General features: G+C 47.2%; 2 protein-coding genes across 5 annotated transcripts in view; one reads left to right on the top strand and one right to left on the bottom strand.

Annotated features, from left to right (window-relative positions):
* The window catches only part of LOC118392612 (SH3 domain-containing protein 19-like), a 153,954-nt gene that overhangs the window by 68,908 nt on the left and 60,959 nt on the right, over positions 1-24,087 (bottom strand). The gene's annotated exons all lie outside the window — the stretch shown is intronic.
* Positions 4,559-23,754, top strand: LOC118377926 (transmembrane protein 184C-like). 3 transcript variants are annotated; one of them, XM_052459024.1, is made up of 13 exons: positions 4,559-5,063; positions 5,486-5,645; positions 7,945-8,075; positions 8,698-8,734; positions 10,046-10,251; positions 11,007-11,081; positions 11,558-11,651; positions 18,716-18,828; positions 19,552-19,651; positions 20,161-20,332; positions 21,655-21,891; positions 22,261-22,287; positions 22,579-23,754. In XM_052459024.1, the coding sequence occupies exons 2-13, from the start codon at positions 5,529-5,531 to the stop codon at positions 23,022-23,024; spliced, it is 1,755 nt and encodes a 584-aa protein (XP_052314984.1). In that variant the 5' UTR covers positions 4,559-5,063; positions 5,486-5,528; the 3' UTR covers positions 23,025-23,754. The 3 variants fall into 3 exon arrangements, with proteins under 3 accessions (XP_052314984.1, XP_052314985.1, XP_052314986.1); XM_052459025.1 differs by lacking the exon at positions 22,261-22,287 and having other exon boundaries at positions 4,561-5,063; positions 21,601-21,729; XM_052459026.1 differs by lacking the exon at positions 22,261-22,287 and having other exon boundaries at positions 4,566-5,063; positions 21,655-21,729.

Genomic DNA, 24,087 nt, shown 5'->3' with positions numbered 1-24,087 from the left:
CCATACACACCATAAACACCATAAACACCATACACACCACACCATAAACACCATACACACCACACCATACACACCCACACCATACACACCATAAACACCATACACACCATACACACCATAAACACCATACACACCACACCATAAACACCATACACACCATACCATACACACCACACCATACACACCATAAACACCATACACACCATACACACCAAACAAACCATACACACCATACACACCATAAACACCATACACACCACACCATACACACCATAAACACCAAACACACCACACCATAAACACCATACACACCACACCAAACACACCATACACACCACACCATACACACCATACACACCACACCAAACACACCATACACACCACACCAAACACACCACACCAAATGTCCACACCATACACACCACACACACTACCATAAACACCACACCATACACACCACACCATACACACCATACACACCATACACACCATACACCATACACACCATACACACCATACACACCATACACACCATACACACCACACCATACACACCATACACACCATACACACCATACACACCATACACACCACACCATACACACCACACCATACACACCATACACACCACACCATACACACCACACCACACACACCATACACACCATACACACCATACACACCACACCATACACACCATACACACCATACACACCACACCATACACACCATACACACCACACCACACCACACACACCATACACACCATACACACCATACACACCACACCATACACACCATACACACCACACCATACACACCACACCACACACACCATACACACCATACCAAACACACCACACCATACACACCATACCACCACACACCACACCAACACACCATACCACACCACACCATAAACACCATACACACCACACCATAAACACACCACACCATAAACACCATACACACCATACCATACACACCATACACACCATACACACCATAAACACCATAAACACCATACACACCATACACACCATAAACACCATACACACCATACACACCACCATACACACCACACCAAACACACCATACACACCAAACAAACCATACACACCATACACACCATAAACACCATACACACCACACCATAAACACCATACACACCACACCATACCATACCACACCATACACACCATAAACACCATACACACCATAAACACCATACACACCATACACACCATAAACACCATACACACCATACACACCATACACACCACACCATACACACCATACACACCACACCATACACACCACACCACACACACCATACACACCATACCAAACACACCACACCATACACACCACACCATACACACCATAAACACCATAAACACCATACACACCACACCATAAACACCATACACACCACACCATAAACACACCACACCATAAACACCATACACACCATACCATACACACCATACACACCATACACACCATACACACCATAAACACCATACACACCATACACACCATACACACCATACACACCATACACACCATACACACCACACCAAACACACCATACACACCAAACAAACCATACACACCATACACACCATAAACACCATAAACACCATACACACCACACCATACACACCATAAACACCAAACACACCACACCATAAACACCATACACACCACACCATAAACACCATACACACCACACCAAACACACCATACACACCACACCATAAACACCATACACACCACACCAAACACACCATACACACCACACCAAACACACCACACCAAATGTCCACACCATACACACCACACACACTACCATAAACACCACACCATACACACCACACCATACACACCATACCATACACACCACACCATACACACCACACACACCACACCATACACACCACACCATATACACCACACCATACACACCATACACACCACACCATACACACCATACACACCATACACACTATACACACCATACACACCATACCATACACACCATACCATACACACCAACACACCACACCATACACACCATACACACTATACACACCATACCAAACACACCACACCATACACACCGTACACACCACACCATACACACCACACACCACACCATACACACATACACACCATACACACCACACACACCACACCATACACATCACACACACCACACCATACACACCACACCATACACACCACAAACCATACCAAACACACCACACCATACACACCACACCAACCACACCATAAACACCATACACACCACACACACCAACACACCATACCAAACACACCACACCATACACACCATACACATCACACCATACACACCATACCAAACACACCACACCACCATACACACCACACCATACACACCATACACACCACACCATACACACCATACCAAACACACCACACCATACACTCCATACACACCACACCATACACACACCATACACACCATACACACCACACCATACACACCATAACACCACACCACACCACATCATACACACCATACAATACAACCACACCACACACCATACACACCATACACACCATACACACCACACCATACACACCCACACACACCACACCATACACACCACACCAAACACACCACACCACACACACACCACACCATAAACACCACACCATACACACCATATACCACCACACCATAAAACCACACCATACACACCATACAAACACCATACACACCAAACACACCACACAATACACACCATACACACCACACCAACCAACACCATACACACCCACACCACACCATACACACCACACCAAATGTCCACATCATACACACCACACCGAATGTCCACACCATACACACCACACCAAATGTCCACACCATACACACCACACCGGATGTCCACACCATACACACCATGAACACCACACCAAATGTCCACACCATACACACCACACAAAATGTCAACACCATACACACCACACCATACACACCACACCGAATGTCCACAACATACACACCACACCAAATGTCCACACCATACACACCACAGGCACACCACACCACACCATGAAGACAGGCACACCAAATTCACACCATACACACCACACCAATTTATTCACACCATACAGAGCACACTAATTTATTCACCATACAAGGCACCATTTACCATAAACAGCACACCAGACAACCATACATACCACACCATACACACCACTAAAAATGTCCACACCATACACACCACACCAAATTCAACACCATACACAGGCACACCAAATGTTCACACCATACAGACCACACCACACTAAATTCAACAGGAATAGCAACCACACCAAATTCCACACCATACACACCACACAAAATTTCCAACACCATACACACCACACCATATTCAATATGAACACCATACACACTAACACCATATGAACACAAGGCAGACTAATTCCATTCACCATACACACAACAACAAATTCACACCATACACACCACACCACACCATAAATACCACACCACACCAAATGTCCACACCATGAGAAAATTTATTCAACATGAATAGCAAGGCATACTAATTTATTCAATATGAAGAGCAAGGCAGGCTAATTTATTCAACAGGAATAGCAAGGCAGACTAATTTATTCAACAGGAAGAGCAAGGCAGACTAATTTATTCAATATGAAGAGCAAGGCAGACTAATTTATTCAACAGGAAGAGCAAGGCAGACTAATTTATTCAATATGAAGAGCAAGGCAGACTAATTTATTCAATATGATTTTCAGATCAAGTCTCACTTTTCAGGTCAAGTTTCACTTTTCAGGTCAAGTCTCATTTTCAGGTAATATAATACAGGTCAAGTCTTATAAACTATGAGGTGTGTGTGGGTGTGTGGGTGTGTGTGTGGGTGTGTGGGTGTGTGGGGTGCGGGGTGTGTGGTGTGTGGGTGTGTGGGTGTGTGGGTGTGTGGGTGTGTGGGTGTGTGGGTGTGTGGGTGTGTGGGTGTGTGGGTGTGTGGGTGTGTGGGTGTGTGGGTGTGTGGGTGTATGGGTGTGTGGGTGTGTGGGTGTGTGGGTGTGTTGTACAGAACACATGTTGTAATGTTTCTTCTCTCCAACTCTTGATGCAGTACTGACTTCGGTACAAATAATTGTATTTTTCCTTTGAAATACAAGGTGCACTTGATTTAGTGTCCAGGGCATTGATGTACCTTACTGTGGTGGTTTGTGTCTGGGAAGTACACAGAGGCGGAGCACACGTTTCCCCAGTCACCGATCAGGTCACAACCAGGGTTACCTAGGAGACGGGAAGGACGTTAGACGTGATGGCGTCACAACCTGATTATGGACTAACAGAACAGTGAGGGAGAGATGAGAGAGAGAGAGAGTGTGACGAAAGAGGGGTACAGAGAGAGGGTAGCTCCGTAGTGACATCTAGCGGCCATGGATAAACACTAGAGCATTTTATTTCCCGTACCCATAATAAACGATGCCAATGTCCAGCAGGTCGGTTCTATTAACTGGGGTGGGGGTGGAAACACAGTAGTGTGAGGGATTGATTTATAAAATGATCCGCTAGTGTTGTTTTGTTTTTCACGTCCGCTCCCTGCTCACATAGGAGGTAACTGACCACCTGACCTAATGATGCCGTAAGGATGGTAGCTCTGGTCCACGACGTTACTGCGCATTTCTCCACCACTAAACTAGAGTAATGCCTGATGTCCATCAGACGCATGTGCGTGTTGTTTTGCTGGATGTCTAGCCCGCATTTTCCGTACAATTAATTTGAAAATGAATGACTTCCGCCGGATCGCAAAGAGTTTGATGCGTCCGGTGGACGTGAGGCGTAACAGGCAGTTAACGCCCTGGACCAGAGCTATTAGGATCGCTATAACGGGTTGTTGCAACGTGGGCGTCAACATGGAACCACACGCGCTATTATTTGACACCGATGTCCATTTCCGTTCCATGTCGCGACCAAATCGTCTCGGGACGCGGTAATCGGTTTATTCTCTGCTTTTCTTCTATCTTCAGAGGTGGGTGAATCTAGAAGAACATATTAGAAGCTCTTGTGAATTTAAATGGATGAAACGCAACGTTGCTTGGCTACAACGCAGGGACAGATAATGTCTATTCAGAAAAGCTGAGGTTATTCATGATTTTGGGCGAAGACAATGTTACAGCAATAACGGAAGGATGCTTGTCAGGCCCTAGAGGTTTATCACTGTAGCCACGGGAGTTTAGGCTATTGGCGTCATCATTTCTGTTATTTTGTCAACAACTACTATTGACATGCAGTGATAGTAGCCTGTAGGTTACTGTAGGTTAGTGGCACAGTGTTGTGTTTAGGAAACAGCTACAGTAGATATACCCTGTAGATTAGTGTCACGGTGTTGTGTTTAGGAAACAGCTACAGTAGATAGCCAACACCCACCCATCTCATAATATAACCCTACAGAAGCGAACTAAACGGAACGAACCGAACCGAACCGAACGTAATCATGCCGTGTACGTGTGGGAACTGGAGACGGTGGATCCGACCTCTCGTGGTCTGCCTCTACGTTGCTCTGCTACTCGTGGTTCTGCCGCTGTGTGTCTGGGAACTACAGAAGTCTGAGGTGAGACAGAACAAGTCGAACATCTGCCTTTCATATAATTAGTAACTATTGCTCTCACATCTGTTATTAAAGTCTATATGGTGCAACTGACACCTGTCAACGCTGTTGTGTTATTCTCCTCGGCTTTGGTGTTATTGTATAGCCTGATCATGTTTGACTGTACAGATGGAGCAAAACTGCTATTGTTGCGCTGTTGTGTTCATTAATAAATGGTATCTCCAAGTAAAAGCCTGGTTATGTAGTTAAACTCAAGTCTGTGTTTCAGGTGGGAACCCACAGTAAAGCCTGGTTCTGTGTTTCAGGTGGGGACCCACAGTAAAGCCTGGTTCTCTGTTTCAGGTGGGGACCCACAGTAAAGCCTGGTTCTCTGTTTCAGGTGGGGACCCACAGTAAAGCCTGGTTCTCTGTTTCAGGTGGGGACCCACAGTAAAGCCTGGTTCTCTGTTTCAGGTGGGGACCCACAGTAAAGCCTGGTTCTCTGTTTCAGGTGAAACCCACAGTAAAGCCTGACTCTGTGTTTCAGGTGGGGACCCACAGTAAAGCCTGGTTCTCTGTTTCAGGTGGGGACCCACAGTAAAGCCTGGCTCTGTGTTTCAGGTGGGGACCCACAGTAAAGCCTGGTTCTCTGTTTCAGGTGGGGACCCACAGTAAAGCCTGGTTCTCTGTTTCAGGTGGGGACCCACAGTAAAGCCTGGTTCTCTGTTTCAGGTGGGAACCCACAGTAAAGCCTGGCTCTGTGTTTCAGGTGGGGACCCACAGTAAAGCCTGGTTCTCTGTTTCAGGTGGGGACCCACAGTAAAGCCTGGCTCTGTGTTTCAGGTGGGGACCCACAGTAAAGCCTGGTTCTCTGTTTCAGGTGGGGACCCACAGTAAAGCCTGGTTCTCTGTTTCAGGTGGGGACCCACAGTAAAGCCTGGTTCTCTGTTTCAGGTGGGAACCCACAGTAAAGCCTGGCTCTGTGTTTCAGGTGGGGACCCACAGTAAAGCCTGGTTCTCTGTTTCAGGTGGGAACCCACAGTAAAGCCTGGTTCTGTGTTTCAGGTGGGGACCCACAGTAAAGCCTGGTTCTCTGTTTCAGGTGGGGACCCACAGTAAAGCCTGGTTCTCTGTTTCAGGTGGGGACCCACAGTAAAGCCTGGTTCTCTGTTTCAGGTGGGGACCCACAGTAAAGCCTGGCTCTGTGTTTCAGGTGGGGACCCACAGTAAAGCCTGGTTCTCTGTTTCAGGTGGGGACCCACAGTAAAGCCTGGTTCTGTGTTTCAGGTGGGGACCCACAGTAAAGCCTGGTTCTCTGTTTCAGGTGGGGACCCACAGTAAAGCCTGGTTCTCTGTTTCAGGTGGGAACCCACAGTAAAGCCTGGTTCTCTGTTTCAGGTGGGGACCCACAGTAAAGCCTGGTTCTCTGTTTCAGGTGGGAACCCACAGTAAAGCCTGGTTCTCTGTTTCAGGTTTGGACCCACAGTAAAGCCTGGTTCTCTGTTTCAGGTGGGGACCCACAGTAAAGCCTGGTTCTCTGTTTCAGGTGGGGACCCACAGTAAAGCCTGGTTCTCTGTTTCAGGTGGGGACCCACAGTAAAGCCTGGTTCTCTGTTTCAGGTGGGGACCCACAGTAAAGCCTGGTTCTCTGTTTCAGGTGGGGAGCCACAGTAAAGCCTGGTTCTCTGTTTCAGGTGGGGAGCCACAGTAAAGCCTGGTTCTCTGTTTCAGGTGGGGAGCCACAGTAAAGCCTGGTTCTCTGTTTCAGGTGGGGACCCACAGTAAAGCCTGGTTCTCTGTTTCAGGTGGGAACCCACAGTAAAGCCTGGTTCTGTGTTTCAGGTGGGGACCCACAGTAAAGCCTGGTTCTCTGTTTCAGGTGGGGACCCACAGTAAAGCCTGGTTCTCTGTTTCAGGTGGGGACCCACAGTAAAGCCTGGTTCTCTGTTTCAGGTGGGGACCCACAGTAAAGCCTGGTTCTCTGTTTCAGGTGGGGACCCACAGTAAAGCCTGGTTCTCTGTTTCAGGTGGGGACCCACAGTAAAGCCTGGTTCTCTGTTTCAGGTGGGGACCCACAGTAAAGCCTGGTTCTCTGTTTCAGGTGGGGACCCACAGTAAAGCCTGGTTCTCTGTTTCAGGTGGGGACCCACAGTAAAGCCTGGTTCTCTGTTTCAGGTGGGAACCCACAGTAAAGCCTGGTTCTGTGTTTCAGGTGGGGACCCACAGTAAAGCCTGGTTCTCTGTTTCAGGTGGGGACCCACAGTAAAGCCTGGTTCTCTGTTTCAGGTGGGGAGCCACAGTAAAGCCTGGTTCTCTGTTTCAGGTGGGGACCCACAGTAAAGCCTGGTTCATAGCTGGAGTGTTTGTGTTCATGACCATCCCCATCTCTCTATGGGGCATCCTGCAACACCTGGTACACTACACACAGCCTGAGCTACAGAAACCCATTATCAGGTAGGAACACACCTGGTACACATCTGGTACACTACACATAGCCTGAGCTACAGAAACCCATTATCAGGTAGGAACACACCTGGTACGCATCTGGTACACTACACACAGCCTGAGCTACAGAAACCCATTATCAGGTAGGTACACACCTGGTACACACCTGGTACACTACACACAGCCTGAGCTACAGAAACCCATTATCAGGTAGGTACACACCTGGTACACTACACACAGCCTGAGCTACAGAAACCCATTATCAGGTAGGAACACACCTGGTACACATCTGGTACACTACACACAGCCTGAGCTACAGAAACCCATTATCAGGTAGGAACACACCTGGTACACACCTGGTACACTACACACAGCCTGAGCTACAGAAACCCATTATCAGGTAGGAACACACCTGGTACACACCTGGTACACTACACACAGCCTGAGCTACAGAAACCCATTATCAGGTAGGAACACACCTGGTACACACCTGGTACACTACACACAGCCTGAGCTACAGAAACCCATTATCAGGTAGGAACACACCTGGAATCAAATCCCTTAAGGTAAAAAGTATTTGTAAATGGTAGGAGACCAGATACCACTGATCTTCTCTGTTGTGTGTTTACAGGATCCTGTGGATGGTACCCATCTACAGTGTGGACAGTGTAAGGGGACACTTACATTTGATTATAGTAATACTGTTATAACATATCAATCTGGTTGAAGACCTATCGCTGCAGAAGAGAACTATGGAACACTAGACTAGAACACAGAGAACTATGGAACACTAGACTAGAACACAGAGAACTATGGAACACTAGACTAGAACACAGAGAACTATGGAACACTAGAACACAGAGAACTATGGAACACTAGACTAGAACACAGAGAACTATGGAACACTAGACTAGAACACAGAGAACTATGGAACACTAGACTAGAACACAGAGAACTATGGAACACTAGACTAGAACACAGAGAACTATGGAACACTAGACTAGAACACAGAGAACTATGGAACACTAGACTAGAACACAGAGAACTATGGAACACTAGACTAGAACACAGAGAACTATGGAACACTAGAACACAGAGTCAGACATTCCATTGGTTTATAAGGAATGGCTGAACATTCTCCGTATCTCTATGGTAACAGGATTAATTGAGGACGGTGTGGTGTTGTCACAAGGCTGGGCTGCTCAAATGGCAGAGTCAACACACAGACACACACACACAGACAGACAGACACACACACACAGACCATTTCTTTACATTGGTCACTCCATCAATCAATATGTGCTGGTTGAAAATAATGGACACATTTTCATATGGTCGTTCCTCATCTATCAATTAAACTGCCTTTTTCTCCCTCTCTCCCCCTCCCCCTTCCTCCCCTCTCCCCCTTCTCTCCCCCTCCTCTACCCCCTCTCTCCCCTCTACCCCCTCCCCCTTCTCTCCCCTCCTCTGCCCCCTCCTCTCTACCCCCTCCCCCCTTCTCTCCCCTCCTCTCCCCTCTCCCCCTTCTCTCCCCTCTTCTCCCCCCTCCTCCCCCTCCTCCCCTCCCTCTCTCTCCCCTCCTCCTCCCCTCCCTCTTCCCTCCTCCCCTCCCCTCCCTCCCCCTCCTCTCCCCCTTCTCTTCCCTCCTCTCCCCCCTCCTCCCCCTCTCCCCCTCTCCCCTCCTCTCCCCCTCTCTCCCCCTCCTCCCCTTCTCTTCCCCTCTCTCCTCCCTCCCCTCCTCCTCTCCCCCTTCTCTCCCCCTCCTCCCTCCTCCCCCCTTCTCTCCCCCTCCTCCTCCTCTCCTCCTCTCTCCTCCCTCCCCTCCTCCTCCCCCCTTCTCTCCCCTCCTCTCCCCCCCCCTCTCTCTCCCCTCCTCTCTCCCCCCCTTCTCTCCCCTCCTCTCCCCCCCTCTCTCCCCTTCTCTCCCCCTCCTCCCCTCCCCTTGGACATCCGTGTACATTGGACTTCTTCTTCTATAGTGGATCGCGCTGCGCTACCCCAGAATAGCCATCTACGTAGACACGTGTAGAGAGTGTTACGAGGCCTACGTCATTTACAACTTCCTCATCTTCCTGTTAAACTACCTCTCTAACCAGTATCCCAGTTTGGTGTTGATGCTAGAGGTTCAGGAACAACAGAAACACCTGCCACCACTATGCTGCTGTCCACCATGGGCAATGGGAGAGTAAGTGAGGGAGGAGAGAGAGGGTTGGGAGGAGGGGAGGGGAGGAGAGAGGGAGGGGAGGGAGGAGAGAGGGAGGAGATAGGGGAGGGAGGGAGGAGAGGGGGGAGGAGAGAGAGAGGGTGGGGAGGGGAGGAGGAGGGAGGAGAGGAGGGAGGAGGGAGGGGGGGAGGAGGGAGGGAGGAGAGGGAGGGAGGGAGGGGAGGGAGGAGGAGGGAGGAGAGAGAGGGTGGGGAGGGAGGAAGAGGGAGGGGAGGGAGGGAGAGAGGGAGGGAGGGGAGGGGGAGGGAGAGGGAGGAGAGAGGGAGGGGTGGGGAGGGCGGAGAGGGGGAGGAGGGAGGGGGAGGGACGGAGGGAGGGGAGGAGGGGCGAGGGAGGGAGGGAGGGAGAGGGTGGGGGAGAGAGGAGAGAGAGAGAGAGGGAGGGAGGGTGGAGAGGGAGAGGAGAGGGAGGTAGAGCGGGAGGGATAGAGGGGAGTTGGAGAGAGAGAAAGGGAGGTAGGTAGGGAGGAGAGCAGGGAGAGATGGATGAACATGAATACAATGTCTTGATTGATGAATGTGACTGATTGATGGTTGGTTGGTTGTGATTGATTGGCTGATGGCTGTGATTGATTGGCTGATGGCTGTGATTGATTGGCTGATGGCTGTGATTGATTGCCTGATGCATGTGACTGATGGTTGTTTGTGATTGATTGACTGATGGTTGTGATTGGTTGTCTGGTTGATGGTTGTGATTGGTTGTCTCTCCCCGGTCAGGGTGTTGTTATTCCGCTGTAAGCTGGGGGTTCTACAGTACACCGTCGTCAGGCCCGTAACTACAGTGATAGCACTGTAAGTACAGCACTAACCAAGTAGTATATTATACATTACAAAATACATAAATACAGAATAGGAAAGGTTGATCAGGTTATAATATTATTCTGATCCCCTCTCCCCCCCTCTCCCCTTCTCCCCCTCTCTTTCTCCCCCCTTCCCCCGCTCTTTCTGGGGTTCTCCCCCTCTCTCCTTCTCCCCCCCTCTCTCCTTCTCCTTCTCCCCCTCTCTTTCTCCCCCAGTGATCCCCTCCCCCTCCCCCCCCCCTCTCCCCCCTTCCCAAGTAGTCTTTCTCCCCCTTCTCCCCCTCTCTCATAAATACTCTCCTTCTCCCCCTCTCTCCTTCTCCTTTCCCCCTCTCTTTCTTTTCTCCCCCTTCCCCCCTCTCTTTCTCCCCCCTTCTCCCCTTCTCCCCCCTCTCTCCCCCCCTTCTCCCCCTCCCCCCTCTCTCCTTCTCCCCTCCCCCTCCCCTTCTCCCCCCTCTCTCTCTGTAGTGTCTGTCAGTTGTGTGGTGTGTATGACGAGGGAAACTTCAGCAACAGGAATGCCTGGACCTACCTGGTCCTAGTCAACAATATCTCTCAACTGGTGAGAACTCACACACCTGGTCCTAGTCAACAATATCTCTCACCTGGTGAGAACTCACACACCTGGTCCTAGTCAACAATATCTCTCAACTGGTGAGAACTCACACACCTGGTCCTAGTCAACAATATCTCTCAACTGGTGAGAACTCACACACCTGGTCCTAACCTGGTCCTAGTCAACAATATCTCTCAACTGGTGAGAACTCACACACCTGGTCCTAGTCAACAATATCTCTCAACTGGTGAGAACTCACACACCTGGTCCTAGTCAACAATATCTCTCAACTGGTGAGAACTCACACACCTGGTCCTAGTCAACAATATCTCTCAACTGGTGAGAACTCACACACCTGGTCCTAGTCAACAATATCTCTCAACTGGTGAGAACTCACACACCTGGTATTAACCTGGTCCTAGTCAACAATATCTCTCAACTGGTGAGAACTCACACACCTGGTCCTAGTCAACGATATCTCTCACCTGGTGAGAACTCACACCTGGTCCTAACCTGGTCCTAGTCAACAATATCTCTCAACTGGTGAGAACTCACACACCTGGTCCTAGTCAACAATATCTCTCACCTGGTGAGAACTCACAACCTGGTCCTAGTCAACAATATCTCTCACCTGGTGAGAACTCACACACCTGGACCTAACCTGGTCTAGTCAACAATATCTCTCACCTGGTGAGAACTCACACACCTGGTCCTAACCTGGTCCTAGTCAACAATATCTCTCACCTGGTGAGAACTCACACACCTGGTCCTAACCTGGTCCTAGTCAACAATATCTCTCAACTGGTGAGAACTCACACACCTGGTCCTAACCTGGTCCTAGTCAACAATATCTCTCAACTGGTGAGAACTCACACACCTGGTCCTAGTCAACAATATCTCTCAACTGGTGAGAACTCACACACCTGGTCCTAACCTGGTCCTAGTCAACAATATCTCTCAACTGGTGAGAACTCACACACCTGGTCCTAACCTGGTCCTAGTCAACAATATCTCTCACCTGGTGAGAACTCACCTACCTGGTCCTAGTCAACAATATCTCTCACCTGGTGAGAACTCACCACCTGGTCCTAGTCAACAATATCTCTCACCTGGTGAGAACTCACACACCTGGTCCTAGTCAACAATATCTCTCACCTGGTGAGAACTCACCTACCTGGTCCTAGTCAACAATATCTCTCACCTGGTGAGAACTCACACACCTGGTCCTAGTCAACAATATCTCTCACCTGGTGAGAACTCACACACCTGGTCCTAATCAACAATATCTCTCACCTGGTGAGAACTCACCTACCTGGTCCTAGTCAACAATATCTCTCACCTGGTGAGAACTCACACACCTGGTCCTAGCCTGGTCCTAGTCAACAATATCTCTCAACTGGTGAGAACTCACCTACCTGGTCCTAGTCAACAATATCTCTCAACTGGTGAGAACTCGCACACCTGGTCCTAACCTGGTCCTAGTCAACAATATCTCTCAACTGGTGAGAACTCACCACACCTGGTCCTACCATGTCAGTCAACAATATCTCTCACCTGGTGAGAACTCACACACCTGGTCCTAGTCAACAATATCTCTCACCTGGTGAGAACTCACACACCTGGTCCTAACCTGGTCCTAGTCAACAATATCTCTCACCTGGTGAGAACTCACACACCTGGTCCTAGTCAACAATATCTCTCACCTGGTGAGAACTCACACCTGGTCCTAACCTGGTGAGAACTCACACACCTGGTCCTAGTCAACAATATCTCTCAACTGGTGAGAACTCACACACCTGGTCCTAACCTGGTCCTAGTCAACAATATCTCTCAACTGGTGAGAACTCACACACCTGGTCCTAGTCAACAATATCTCTCAACTGGTGAGAACTCACACACCTGGTCCTAGTCAACAATATCTCTCAACTGGTGAGAACTCACACACCTGGTCCTAACCTGGTCTAGTCACCTGGTGAGAACTCACACACCTGGTCCTAGTCAACAATATCTCTCAACTGGTGAGAACTCACACACCTGGTCCTAGTCAACAATATCTCTCAACTGGTGAGAACTCACACACCTGGTCCTAACCTGGTCCTCGTCAACAATATCTCTCACCTGGTGAGAACTCACACACCTGGTCCTAACCTGGTCCTAGTCAACAATATCTCTCAACTGGTGAGAACTCACACACCTGGTCCTAGTCAACAATATCTCTCACCTGGTGAGAACTCACACACCTGGTCCTAACCTGGTCCTAGTCAACAATATCTCTCAACTGGCGAGAACTCACACACCTGGTCCTAGTCAACAATATCTCTCACCTGGTGAGAACTCACACCTGGTCCTAACCTGGTCCTAGTCAACAATATCTCTCACCTGGTGAGAACTCACACACCTGGTCCTAACCTGGTCCTAGTCAACAATATCTCTCACCTGGTGAGAACTCACCTACCTGGTCCTAGTCAACAATATCTCTCACCTGGTGAGAACTCACACACCTGGTCCTAGTCAACAATATCTCTCACCTGGTGAGAACTCACCTACCTGGTCCTAGTCAACAATATCTCTCACCTGGTGAGAACTCACACACCTGGTCCTAGTCAATATCTCTCACCTGGTGAGAACTCACACACCTGGTCCTAATCACAATATCTCTCACCTGGTGAGAACTCACCTACCTGGTCCTAGTCAACAATATCTCTCACCTGGTGAGAACTCACACACCTGGTCCTAACCTGGTCCTAGTCAACAATATCTCTCACCTGGTGAGAACTCACACACCTGGTCCTAGTCAACAATATCTCTCACCTGGTGAGAACTCACACACCTGGTCTAATCCTCACCTGGAACTCACCTACCTGGTCCTAGTCAACAATATCTCTCACCTGGTGAGAACTCACACACCTGGTCCTAACCTGGTCCTAGTCAACAATATCTCTCACCTGGTGAGAACTCACACACCTGGTCCTAACCTGGTCCTAGTCAACAATATCTCTCACCTGGTGAGAACTCACACACCTGGTCCTAACCTGGTCCTAGTCAACAATATCTCTCACCTGGTGAGAACTCACACACCTGGTCCTAGTCAACAATATCTCTCACCTGGTGAGAACTCACACACCTGGTCCTAACCTGGTCCTAGTCAACAATATCTCTCAACTGGTGAGAACTCACACACCTGGTCCTACCTGGTCCTAGTCAACAATATCTCTCAACTGGTGAGAACTCACACACCTGGTCCTAGTCAACAATATCTCTCAACTGGTGAGAACTCACACACCTGGTCCTAACCTGGTCCTAGTCAACAATATCTCTCAACTGGTGAGAACTCACACACCTGGTCCTAGTCAACAATATCTCTCAACTGGTGAGAACTCACACACCTGGTCCTAACCTGGTCCTAGTCAACAATATCTCTCACCTGGTGAGAACTCACACACCTGGTCCTAACCTGGTCCTAGTCAACAATATCTCTCAACTGGTGAGAACTCACACACCTGGTCCTAACCTGGTCCTAGTCAACAATATCTCTCACCTGGTGAGAACTCACACACCTGGTCCTAACCTGGTCCTAGTCAACAATATCTCTCAACTGGTGAGAACTCACACACCTGGTCCTAACCTGGTCCAAGTCAACAATATCTCTCGACTGGTGAGAACTCACACACCTGGTCCTCGTCAACAATATATCTCGACTGGTGAGAACTCACACACCTGGTCCTAACCTGGTCCTAGTCAACAATATCTCTCACCTGGTGAGAACTCACACACCTGGTCCTAACCTGGTCCTAGTCAATATCTCTCGACTGGTGAGAACTATCTCGTCAACAATATATCTCGACTGGTGAGAACTCACACACCTGGTCCTAACCTGGTCTAGTCAACAATACCTGGTGAGAACTCACACCTGGTCCTGGTCAACAATATATCTCGACTGGTGAGAACTCACACTAACCTGGTCCTAGTCAACAATATATCTCGACTGGTGAGAACTCACACACCTGGTCTTAACCTGGTCCTAGTCAACAATATCTCTCAACTGGTGAGAACTCACACACCTGGTATTAACCTGGTCCAAGTCAACGATATCTCTCAACTGGTGAGAACTCACACACCTGGTCCTAGTCAACGATATCTCTCAACTGGTGAGAACTCACACACCTGGTCCTAACCTGGTCCTAGTCAACGATATCTCTCATCTGGTGAGAACTCACACACCTGGTCCTAACCTGGTCCTAGTCAACAATATCTCTCACCTGGTGAGAACTGACACACCTGGACTTTACACTAGTCAGTATCTGATTCTCTACCCTGAAATGTGCACTACGCCTCATGCATTTAACAGCTTTGGAATGTAGCCTCCAACTGCACTGTCCTCAGAGGGCATTTTGGCCTCTACCACAATTTACTCCGAATTACACACAGTGCTCAGTTTACTTGTATTATCCTCTTTCTCAATTCAAGGGGCTTTATTGGCATTGTAAACACATGTTTACATTGTCAAAGCAAGTGAAATAGATTAATATATATAGTGAAATTAACAATAAAACGTTTATAGTAAACATTACACTCACAAACGTTCCAAAAGAATAAAGACATTTCAAATGTCATATTACACTACCGGTCAAAAGTTTTAGAAAACCGACTCATTCAAGGGTTTTTCTGTATTTTTTACTATTTTCTACATTGTAGAATAATAGTGAAGACATCAAAACTATGAAATAACACATATGGAATCATGTAGTAACCAAAAAAGTGTTAAACAAATCCAAATATATTTGAGATTCTTCAAATAGCCAATTCTAAATCAATTACAGACAGTGTCACCAGAAAAGCACCCCCACACCATCACACCATCACACCTCCTCCGTGCTTACACATGTGACGGCGTATCGCTGTAGTAGTCATGCTGGTTAAGTGTGCCTTGAATTCTAAATAAATCTCTGACAGCGTCACCAGCAAAGCACCATCACACCTCTTCCTCCATGCTTCACGGTGAGAACCACACACCATCACACCTCTTCCTCCATGCTTCACGGTGAGAACTACACATACGCAGATCATCCGTTCACCCACAACGGCGGTTTGAACCAAAAATCTCACCAAAAGGACAGATTTCCACTGGTCTAATGTCCATTGCTCGTGTTTCTTGGCCCAAGCAAGTCTCTTCTTATTGGTGTCCTTCAGTAGTGGTTTGTTTGCAGTAATTCAACCATGAAGGCCTGATTCACAGTCTCCTCTGAACAGTTGATGTTGAGATGTGTCTGTTACTTGAACTCTGTGAAGCATTTATTTGGCTGCATTTTCTGAGGCTGGTAACTGTAATGAACTTATCCTCTGCAGCAGAGGTAACTCTGGGTCTTCCTTTCCTGTGGCGGTCCTCATGAGAGCCAGTTTCATCATAGCGCTTGATGGTTTTTGCAACTGCACATGAAGAAACTTTTAAAAGTTCTTGAAATTTTCCGTATTGACTGATCTTCATATCTTAAAGTAATGATGGACTGTCGTTTCTCTTTGCTTATTTGAGCTGATCTTGCCATAATATGGACTTGGTATTTTACCAAATAGGACTATCTCCTGTATACCACACCTACCTTGTCACAACACAACTGATTCGCTCAAACGCATTTAGAAGGAAAGAAATTCCACAAATTAACTTTTAAGAAGGCACACCTGTTAATTTAAATGCAGAGTGTGCAAACCTCATGAAGCTGGTTGAGAGAATGCCAAGAATGTGCAAACCTCATGAAGCTGGTTGAGAGAATGCCAAGAGTGTGCAAACCTCATGAAGCTGGTTGAGAGAATGCCAAGAATGTGCAAACCTCATGAAGCTGGTTGAGAGAATGCCAAGAGTGTGCAAACCTCATGAAGCTGGTTGAGAGAATGCCAAGAATGTGTAAACCTCATGAAGCTGGTTTAGAGAATGCCAAGAATGTGCAAACCTCATGAAGCTGGTTGAGAGAATGCCAAGAGTGTGTCATCCTCATGAAGCTGGTTGAGAGAATGCCAAGAATGTGCAAACCTCATGAAGCTGGTTGAGAGAATGCCAAGAATGTGCAAACCTCATGAAGCTGGTTGAGAAGAAGTGTGACAACCTCCAAGAATGTGTCATCCTCATGAAGCTGGTTTAGAGAATGCCAAGAATGTGCAAACCTCATGAAGCTGGTTGAGAGAATGCCAAGAGTGTGCAAACCTCATGAAGCTGGTTGAGAGAATGCCAAGAATGTGTAAACCTCATGAAGCTGGTTTAGAGAATGCCAAGAATGTGCAAACCTCATGAAGCTGGTTGAGAGAATGCCAAGAGTGTGTCATCCTCATGAAGCTGGTTGAGAGAATGCCAAGAATGTGCAAACCTCATGAAGCTGGTTGAGAGAATGCCAAGAATGTGCAAACCTCATGAAGCTGGTTGAGCGAATGCCAAGAGTGTGACAACCTCATGAAGCTGGTTGACAGAACGCCAAGAATGTGTAAACCTCATGAAGCTGGTTTAGAGAATGCCAAGAATGTGTAAACCTCATGAAGCTGGTTGAGAGAACGCCAAGAATGTGCAAACCTCATGAAGCTGGTTGAGAGAATGCCAAGAATGTGCAAACCTCATGAAGCTGGTTGACAGAATGCCAAGAGTGTGTAAAGTTGTCATCAAGGTAAAGGGTGACTACTTTGAAGAATCTCAAATATAAAATATGTTTAGATTGGTTTAACACTTTTTTGGTCACTACATGATTCCATACAAGAAAAGCCCTTGAATGAGTAGGTTTAAAATAAATCTTTGACCGGTAGTGTATGTCTATATACGGTGTTGTAAAATCACTGTGGTATTTCACCCAGTAGATATGGGAGTTTATCAAAATTGGATTCGTTTTCAATTTTTTTGTGGATCTGTATAATCTGAGGGAAATATGTCTCTCTAATATGGTCATACATTGGGCAGGAGGTTAGGAAGTGCAGCTCAGTTTCCACCTCATTTTGTGGGCAGTGAGCACATAGCCTGTCTTCTCTTGAGAGCCAGGTCTGCCTTTATCAATAGCAAGGCTATGCTTACTGTCTTTCTCTCTCTCTGTCTCCAGTTTGCCATGTATTGTCTGGTGCTGCTGTATAAAGCCTTGAAGGATGAACTGAGTCAGATTAGACCCGTTGGGAAGTTCCTCTGTGTTAAAATGGTCGTCTTCGTCTCGTTCTGGTAAGAGATTTTTAGTGAATCAAGAATGTCTAGTAGAACACGTTTTTTTCTGACTGTTGCTTAGCGTTGTGTGAGTGCCTAGTTACCACAAACAAAAGGAGGAAGTCAACAATTCCCCTCACTCTCTCTTTCCCACCCCTCTCCCTCACTCTCTCTTTCCCACCCCTCTCCCTCACTCTCTCTTCCCCACCCCCTCCCTCTTTCCATCTCTCCACTCTCTTTCTCTTTCTCTCACTCTCTCTTTCTCTCCCTCGCTCTCTCTTCCCCACCCCCTCCCTCTTTCCATCTCTCCACTCTCTTTGTCTCTTTCTCTCACTTTCTCCCTCGCTCTCTCTTCCCCACCCCCTCCCTCTTTCCATCTCTCCACTCTCTTTGTCTCTTTCTCTCACTTTCTCCCTCGCTCTCTCTTCCCCACCCCCTCCCTCTTTCCATCTCTCCACTCTCTTTGTCTCTTTCTCTCACTTTCTCCCTCGCTCTCTCTTCCCCACCCCCTCCCTCTTTCCATCTCTCCACTCTCTTTGTCTCTTTCTCTCACTCTCTCTTTCTCTCCCTCGCTCACTCTTCCCCACCCCTTCCCTCTTTCCATCTCTCCACTCTCTGTCTCTTTCTCTCACTCTCTCTTTCTCTCCCTCGCTCTCTCTTCCCCACCCCCTCCCTCTTTCCATCTCTCCATTATCTGTCTCTTTCCCTCCCTCACTCTCTCTTTCTCTCCCATCCCTCCAGGCAGGCAGTGTTGATAGCTATACTGGTGAAAGTCGGAGTGATCTCTGATAAACACACCTGGGACTGGGACAGTGTTGAGGCTGTAGCCACCGGACTACAGGTACACACACACCTAACCCTCCCACACCCCAACAATACATCTGTGTAGAGATGTTTCTAGCAGCTATAGCCCACCACTACAGCTATAAACCCACCTCTCTCTCTCCCTCTCCCTCCCTACTCAAGGACTTTATCATCTGTGTAGAGATGTTTCTAGCAGCTATAGCCCACCACTACAGCTATAAACCCACCTCTCTCTCTCCCTCTCCCTCCCTACTCAAGGACTTTATCATCTGTGTAGAGATGTTTCTAGCAGCTATAGCCCACCACTACAGCTATAAACCCACCTCTCTCTCTCCCTCTCCCTCCCTACTCAAGGACTTTATCATCTGTGTAGAGATGTTTCTAGCAGCTATAGCCCACCACTACAGCTATAAACCCACCTCTCTCTCTCCCTCTCCCTCCCTACTCAAGGACTTTATCATCTGTGTAGAGATGTTTCTAGCAGCTATAGCCCACCACTACAGCTATAAACCCACCTCTCTCTCTCCCTCTCCCTCCCTACTCAAGGACTTTATCATCTGTGTAGAGATGTTTCTAGCAGCTATAGCCCACCACTACAGCTTTACCTATAAACCTTACATACTGGAGGCAGAGGAGGGAAGCTGTTTTGACTCCTTCATGGCCATGTGGGACGTGTCTGACATCAGAGCAGACATCTCAGAGCAGGTCCAACACGTAGGTGAGTAGGGCGGGGTCACAGGATGCTAAACTATGTTCAATATTAGCTCAATGTTACCCAACAGCAATGGAGAGACGCTAACTAAACATTAGCTCAATGTTACCCAACAGCAATGGATAGATGCTAACAAAACATTAGCTCAATGTTACCCAACAACAATGGATAGATGCTAACTAAACATTAGCTCAATGTTACCCAACAACAATGGATAGACGCTAACTAAACATTAGCTCAATGTTTCCCAACAGAAATGGATAGATGCTAACTAAACATTAGCTCAATGTTACCCAACAGCAATGGATAGATGCTAACTAAACATTAGCTCAATGTTACCCAACAACAATGGATAGATGCTAACTAAACATTAGCTCAATGTTACCCAACAGCAATGGATAGATGCTAACTAAACATTAGCTAAATGTTACCCAACAGCAATGGATAGATGCTAACTAAACATTAGCTCAATGTTACCCAACAACAATGGATAGATGCTAACTAAACATTAGCTCAATGTTACCCAACAGCAATGGATAGACGCTAACTAAACATTAGCTCAATGTTTCCCAACAGCAATGGATAGATGCTAACTAAACATTAGCTCAATGTTACCCAACAGCAATGGAGAGACGCTAACTAAACATTAGCTCAATGTTACCGAACAACAATGGAGAGACGCTAACTAAACATTAGCTCAATGTTACCCAACAACAATGGATAGATGCTAACTAAACATTAGCTCAATGTTTCCCAACAGCAATGGATAGATGCTAACTAAACATTAGCTCAATGTTACCCAACAACAATGGATAGACGCTAACTAAACATTAGCTCAATGTTACCCAATGGATAGACGCTAACTAAACATTAGCTCAATGTTACCCAACAGCAATGGATAGATGCTAACTAAACATTAGCTCAATGTTACCCAACAGCAATGGATAGATGCTAACTAAACGTTAGTGCAATATTACCCAATGGATAGATGCTAACTAAACATTAGCTCAATGTTACACAATGGCAATGGATATGCTAACTAAACATTAGCTCAACGTTACCCAACAACAATGGATATGCTAACTAAATGTTAGCTCAACGTTACTCCAATGTCAAATGAATGTTGCTGTCAAGGTTGATCTGTACTTCAACAGCACCTGTCTGGGTTGACCTGTGTGTACTCTCTTTGTATTCTGTGTGTGTGCATGTGTACTCTGTGTGTGTGTGTGTGTGTGTGTGTGTGTGTGTGTGTGTGTGTGTGTGTGTGTGTGTAGCTACCACTAACCTGGTCCTGTCCCTGCGTAGTAACACCGCCCCTCCCCCCTCAGGTCGGACGGTCCTGGGCAGACCCAATAAGATGTACTTTGGCTACACCAGCCGTCCTCAACACACTGAACACACAGGTCTGTCTGGCCGTCCTGAACACACAGGTCTGTCTGGCCGTCCTGAACACACAGGTCTGTCTGGCCGTCCTGAACACACAGGTCTGTCTGGCCGTCCTGAACACACAGGTCTGTCTGGCCGTCCTGAACACACAGGTCTGTCTGGCCGTCCTGAACACACAGGTCTGTCTGGCGGTCCTGAACACACAGGTCTGTCTGGCGGTCCTGAACACACAGGTTTGTCTGGCGGTCCTGAACACACAGGTCTGTCTGGCGGTCCTGAACACACAGGTCTGTCTGGCGGTCCTGAACGCACAGGTCTGTCTGGCGGTCCTGAACACACAGGTCTGTCTGGTGGTCCTGAACACACAGGTCTGTCTGGTGGTCCTGAACACACAGGTCTGTCTGGCCGTTCTGAACATACTAAACACACAAGTCTGTCTGGCCGTTCTGAACATACTAAGCACACAAGTCTGTCTGGCCATCCTGGACACACAGGTCTGTCTGGCGGTCCTGATCACACAGGTCTGTCTGGCCGTCCTGATCACACAGGTCTGTCTGGCCGTCCTGAACACACAGGTCTGTCTGGCCGTCCTGAACACACAGGTCTGTCTGGCCGTCCTGAACACACAGGTCTGTCTGGCCGTTCTGAACATAGTAAACACACTGGTTATAGATTTGGTATTTCTGATCTGTTATATTTACATTATTAGTCAGTTTATTTATTTAGTAATATTTTATGCACTTTGAGGTTTTCATCTCGTAATGAAAAGTGCTTTTTTTTTAAATACATTATTATTATTTCATTTGATTTGAACGTTTAAAACATTTTATGCATTTTGAGATTATCTTGTAATACATTATTATTAGGTCTCCTGTCGGCTGCGTCCCAGGGAGGGTCAGAGCAAGACATCATCGTCGCGGAAACCGTCTCCGTCCCCGCCTCCCCTCTGTCGGGTCACTACCAGGGACTAGGCCACACCCCAAAGCCATACTCTTACTCCGCCCCCTCCGGGTTCATTTCTTCTGATTGGGACGAGGACAGCGAGGAGAAACAATCGGAGACCGGTGCAGGGGTTTCCCACCCTGGTGACATCGCTGGCGACACCCCCACCGCCGACATCACTGCGAGGGGTGACTTCATTCGTGACATCTCAGATGGCGACGCACCCAGTGACATCAGTGCTGACGTCACTCGTGACGTCGTTGGTGACATCACTGGCCACGCCCTCATTGACATCAGTGGCGAAGTCCCCGGTGAAATGAGTGGTGACTTTACTGGTGACATCACGAGTAACATTACTTTTTGCACGTAGGAGGAGTGTTACTGGTCCAGAGTGTGTTCCTTCCTGTCTCGTGACTCCTCCCCTTCACCCTGACTGGCTGAGACACGCTGGCTGACTCCAAACCAATGTTTTTAAAGGGGGAGTGGACACAATTCAGAAAGAAGGGTTTAACCAGTCAAGGAGAGTTTGGACACAGAGGAAGCCATGTTGGTGTTGTATTTGCCATAACAATAGATTCATTATAAATAACTTTATAAATGATGTTTATAAAACACTAATGTCAAGTTTGACATAATAATGTGATATAATTATGTTTCGTTACTATAATTACTATTGTTTTAATATTTTGTAATTAATCATTTTTGGATAACAATGCTATTTTATTGACTGTATTTTGTCATTATCCGTTTTATTAATTTATTTAATATATATTAATACATACAACAATTCAATACCATATATATATATATATATACACTGCAATAGACTGAACTACAGCTAATCATTATTACAGGCATGTTACTGAAGACAATACACAGCCTACTCACGCCATAGCAGACCATCCTTCTATTCAGCAGTAGGATGCCATTGACTTGTCAGCTGATTCATTCAACGACCTTCTTCTGTTGTCTTGGTAATAAAACCATTATAAAATATCATGGTGTCAGCCTGTCAGAATGGTGTTTACAACAAAACCATTATAGAATATCATGGTGTCAGCCTGTCAGAATGGTGTTTACAACAAAACCATTATAGAATATCATGGTGTCAGCCTGTCAGAATGGTGTTTACAACAAAACCATTATAGAATATCATGGTGTCAGCCTGTCAGAATGGTGTTTACAACAAAACCATTATAGAATATCATGGTGTCAGCCTGTCAGAATGGTGTTTACAACAAAACCATTATAGAATATCATGGTGTCAGCCTGTCTGAATGGTGTTTACAACAAAACCATTATAAAATGTCATGGTGTCAGCCTGTCAGAATGGTGTTTACAACTTCTTTGATCGATAAATCGACATATTCCCAAGCAACTGGGAGAGAGTGAGCGGTCAGTTATGTACAAACAGCGAACCAATCAGCTGGTAA

Source organism: Oncorhynchus keta, chromosome 13 (genome assembly GCF_023373465.1).
Source record: "Oncorhynchus keta strain PuntledgeMale-10-30-2019 chromosome 13, Oket_V2, whole genome shotgun sequence".
Taxonomy (NCBI): Eukaryota; Metazoa; Chordata; class Actinopteri; order Salmoniformes; family Salmonidae; genus Oncorhynchus; species Oncorhynchus keta.
This window is presented reverse-complemented; position numbering and strand designations above follow the sequence as displayed.

Bases quoted from the DNA above. Each gene is read 5' to 3' on its own strand.
- LOC118377926 (XM_052459024.1), top strand. From the start codon at position 5,529: ATGCCGTGTACGTGTGGGAACTGGAGACGGTGGATCCGACCTCTCGTG. The intron at 5,646-7,944 runs GTGAGACAGAAC...TCTCTGTTTCAG, and splicing joins GGGAACTACAGAAGTCTGAG to GTGGGGACCCACAGTAAAGC. The intron at 20,333-21,654 runs GTGAGTAGGGCG...CTCCCCCCTCAG, and splicing joins AGAGCAGGTCCAACACGTAG to GTCGGACGGTCCTGGGCAGA.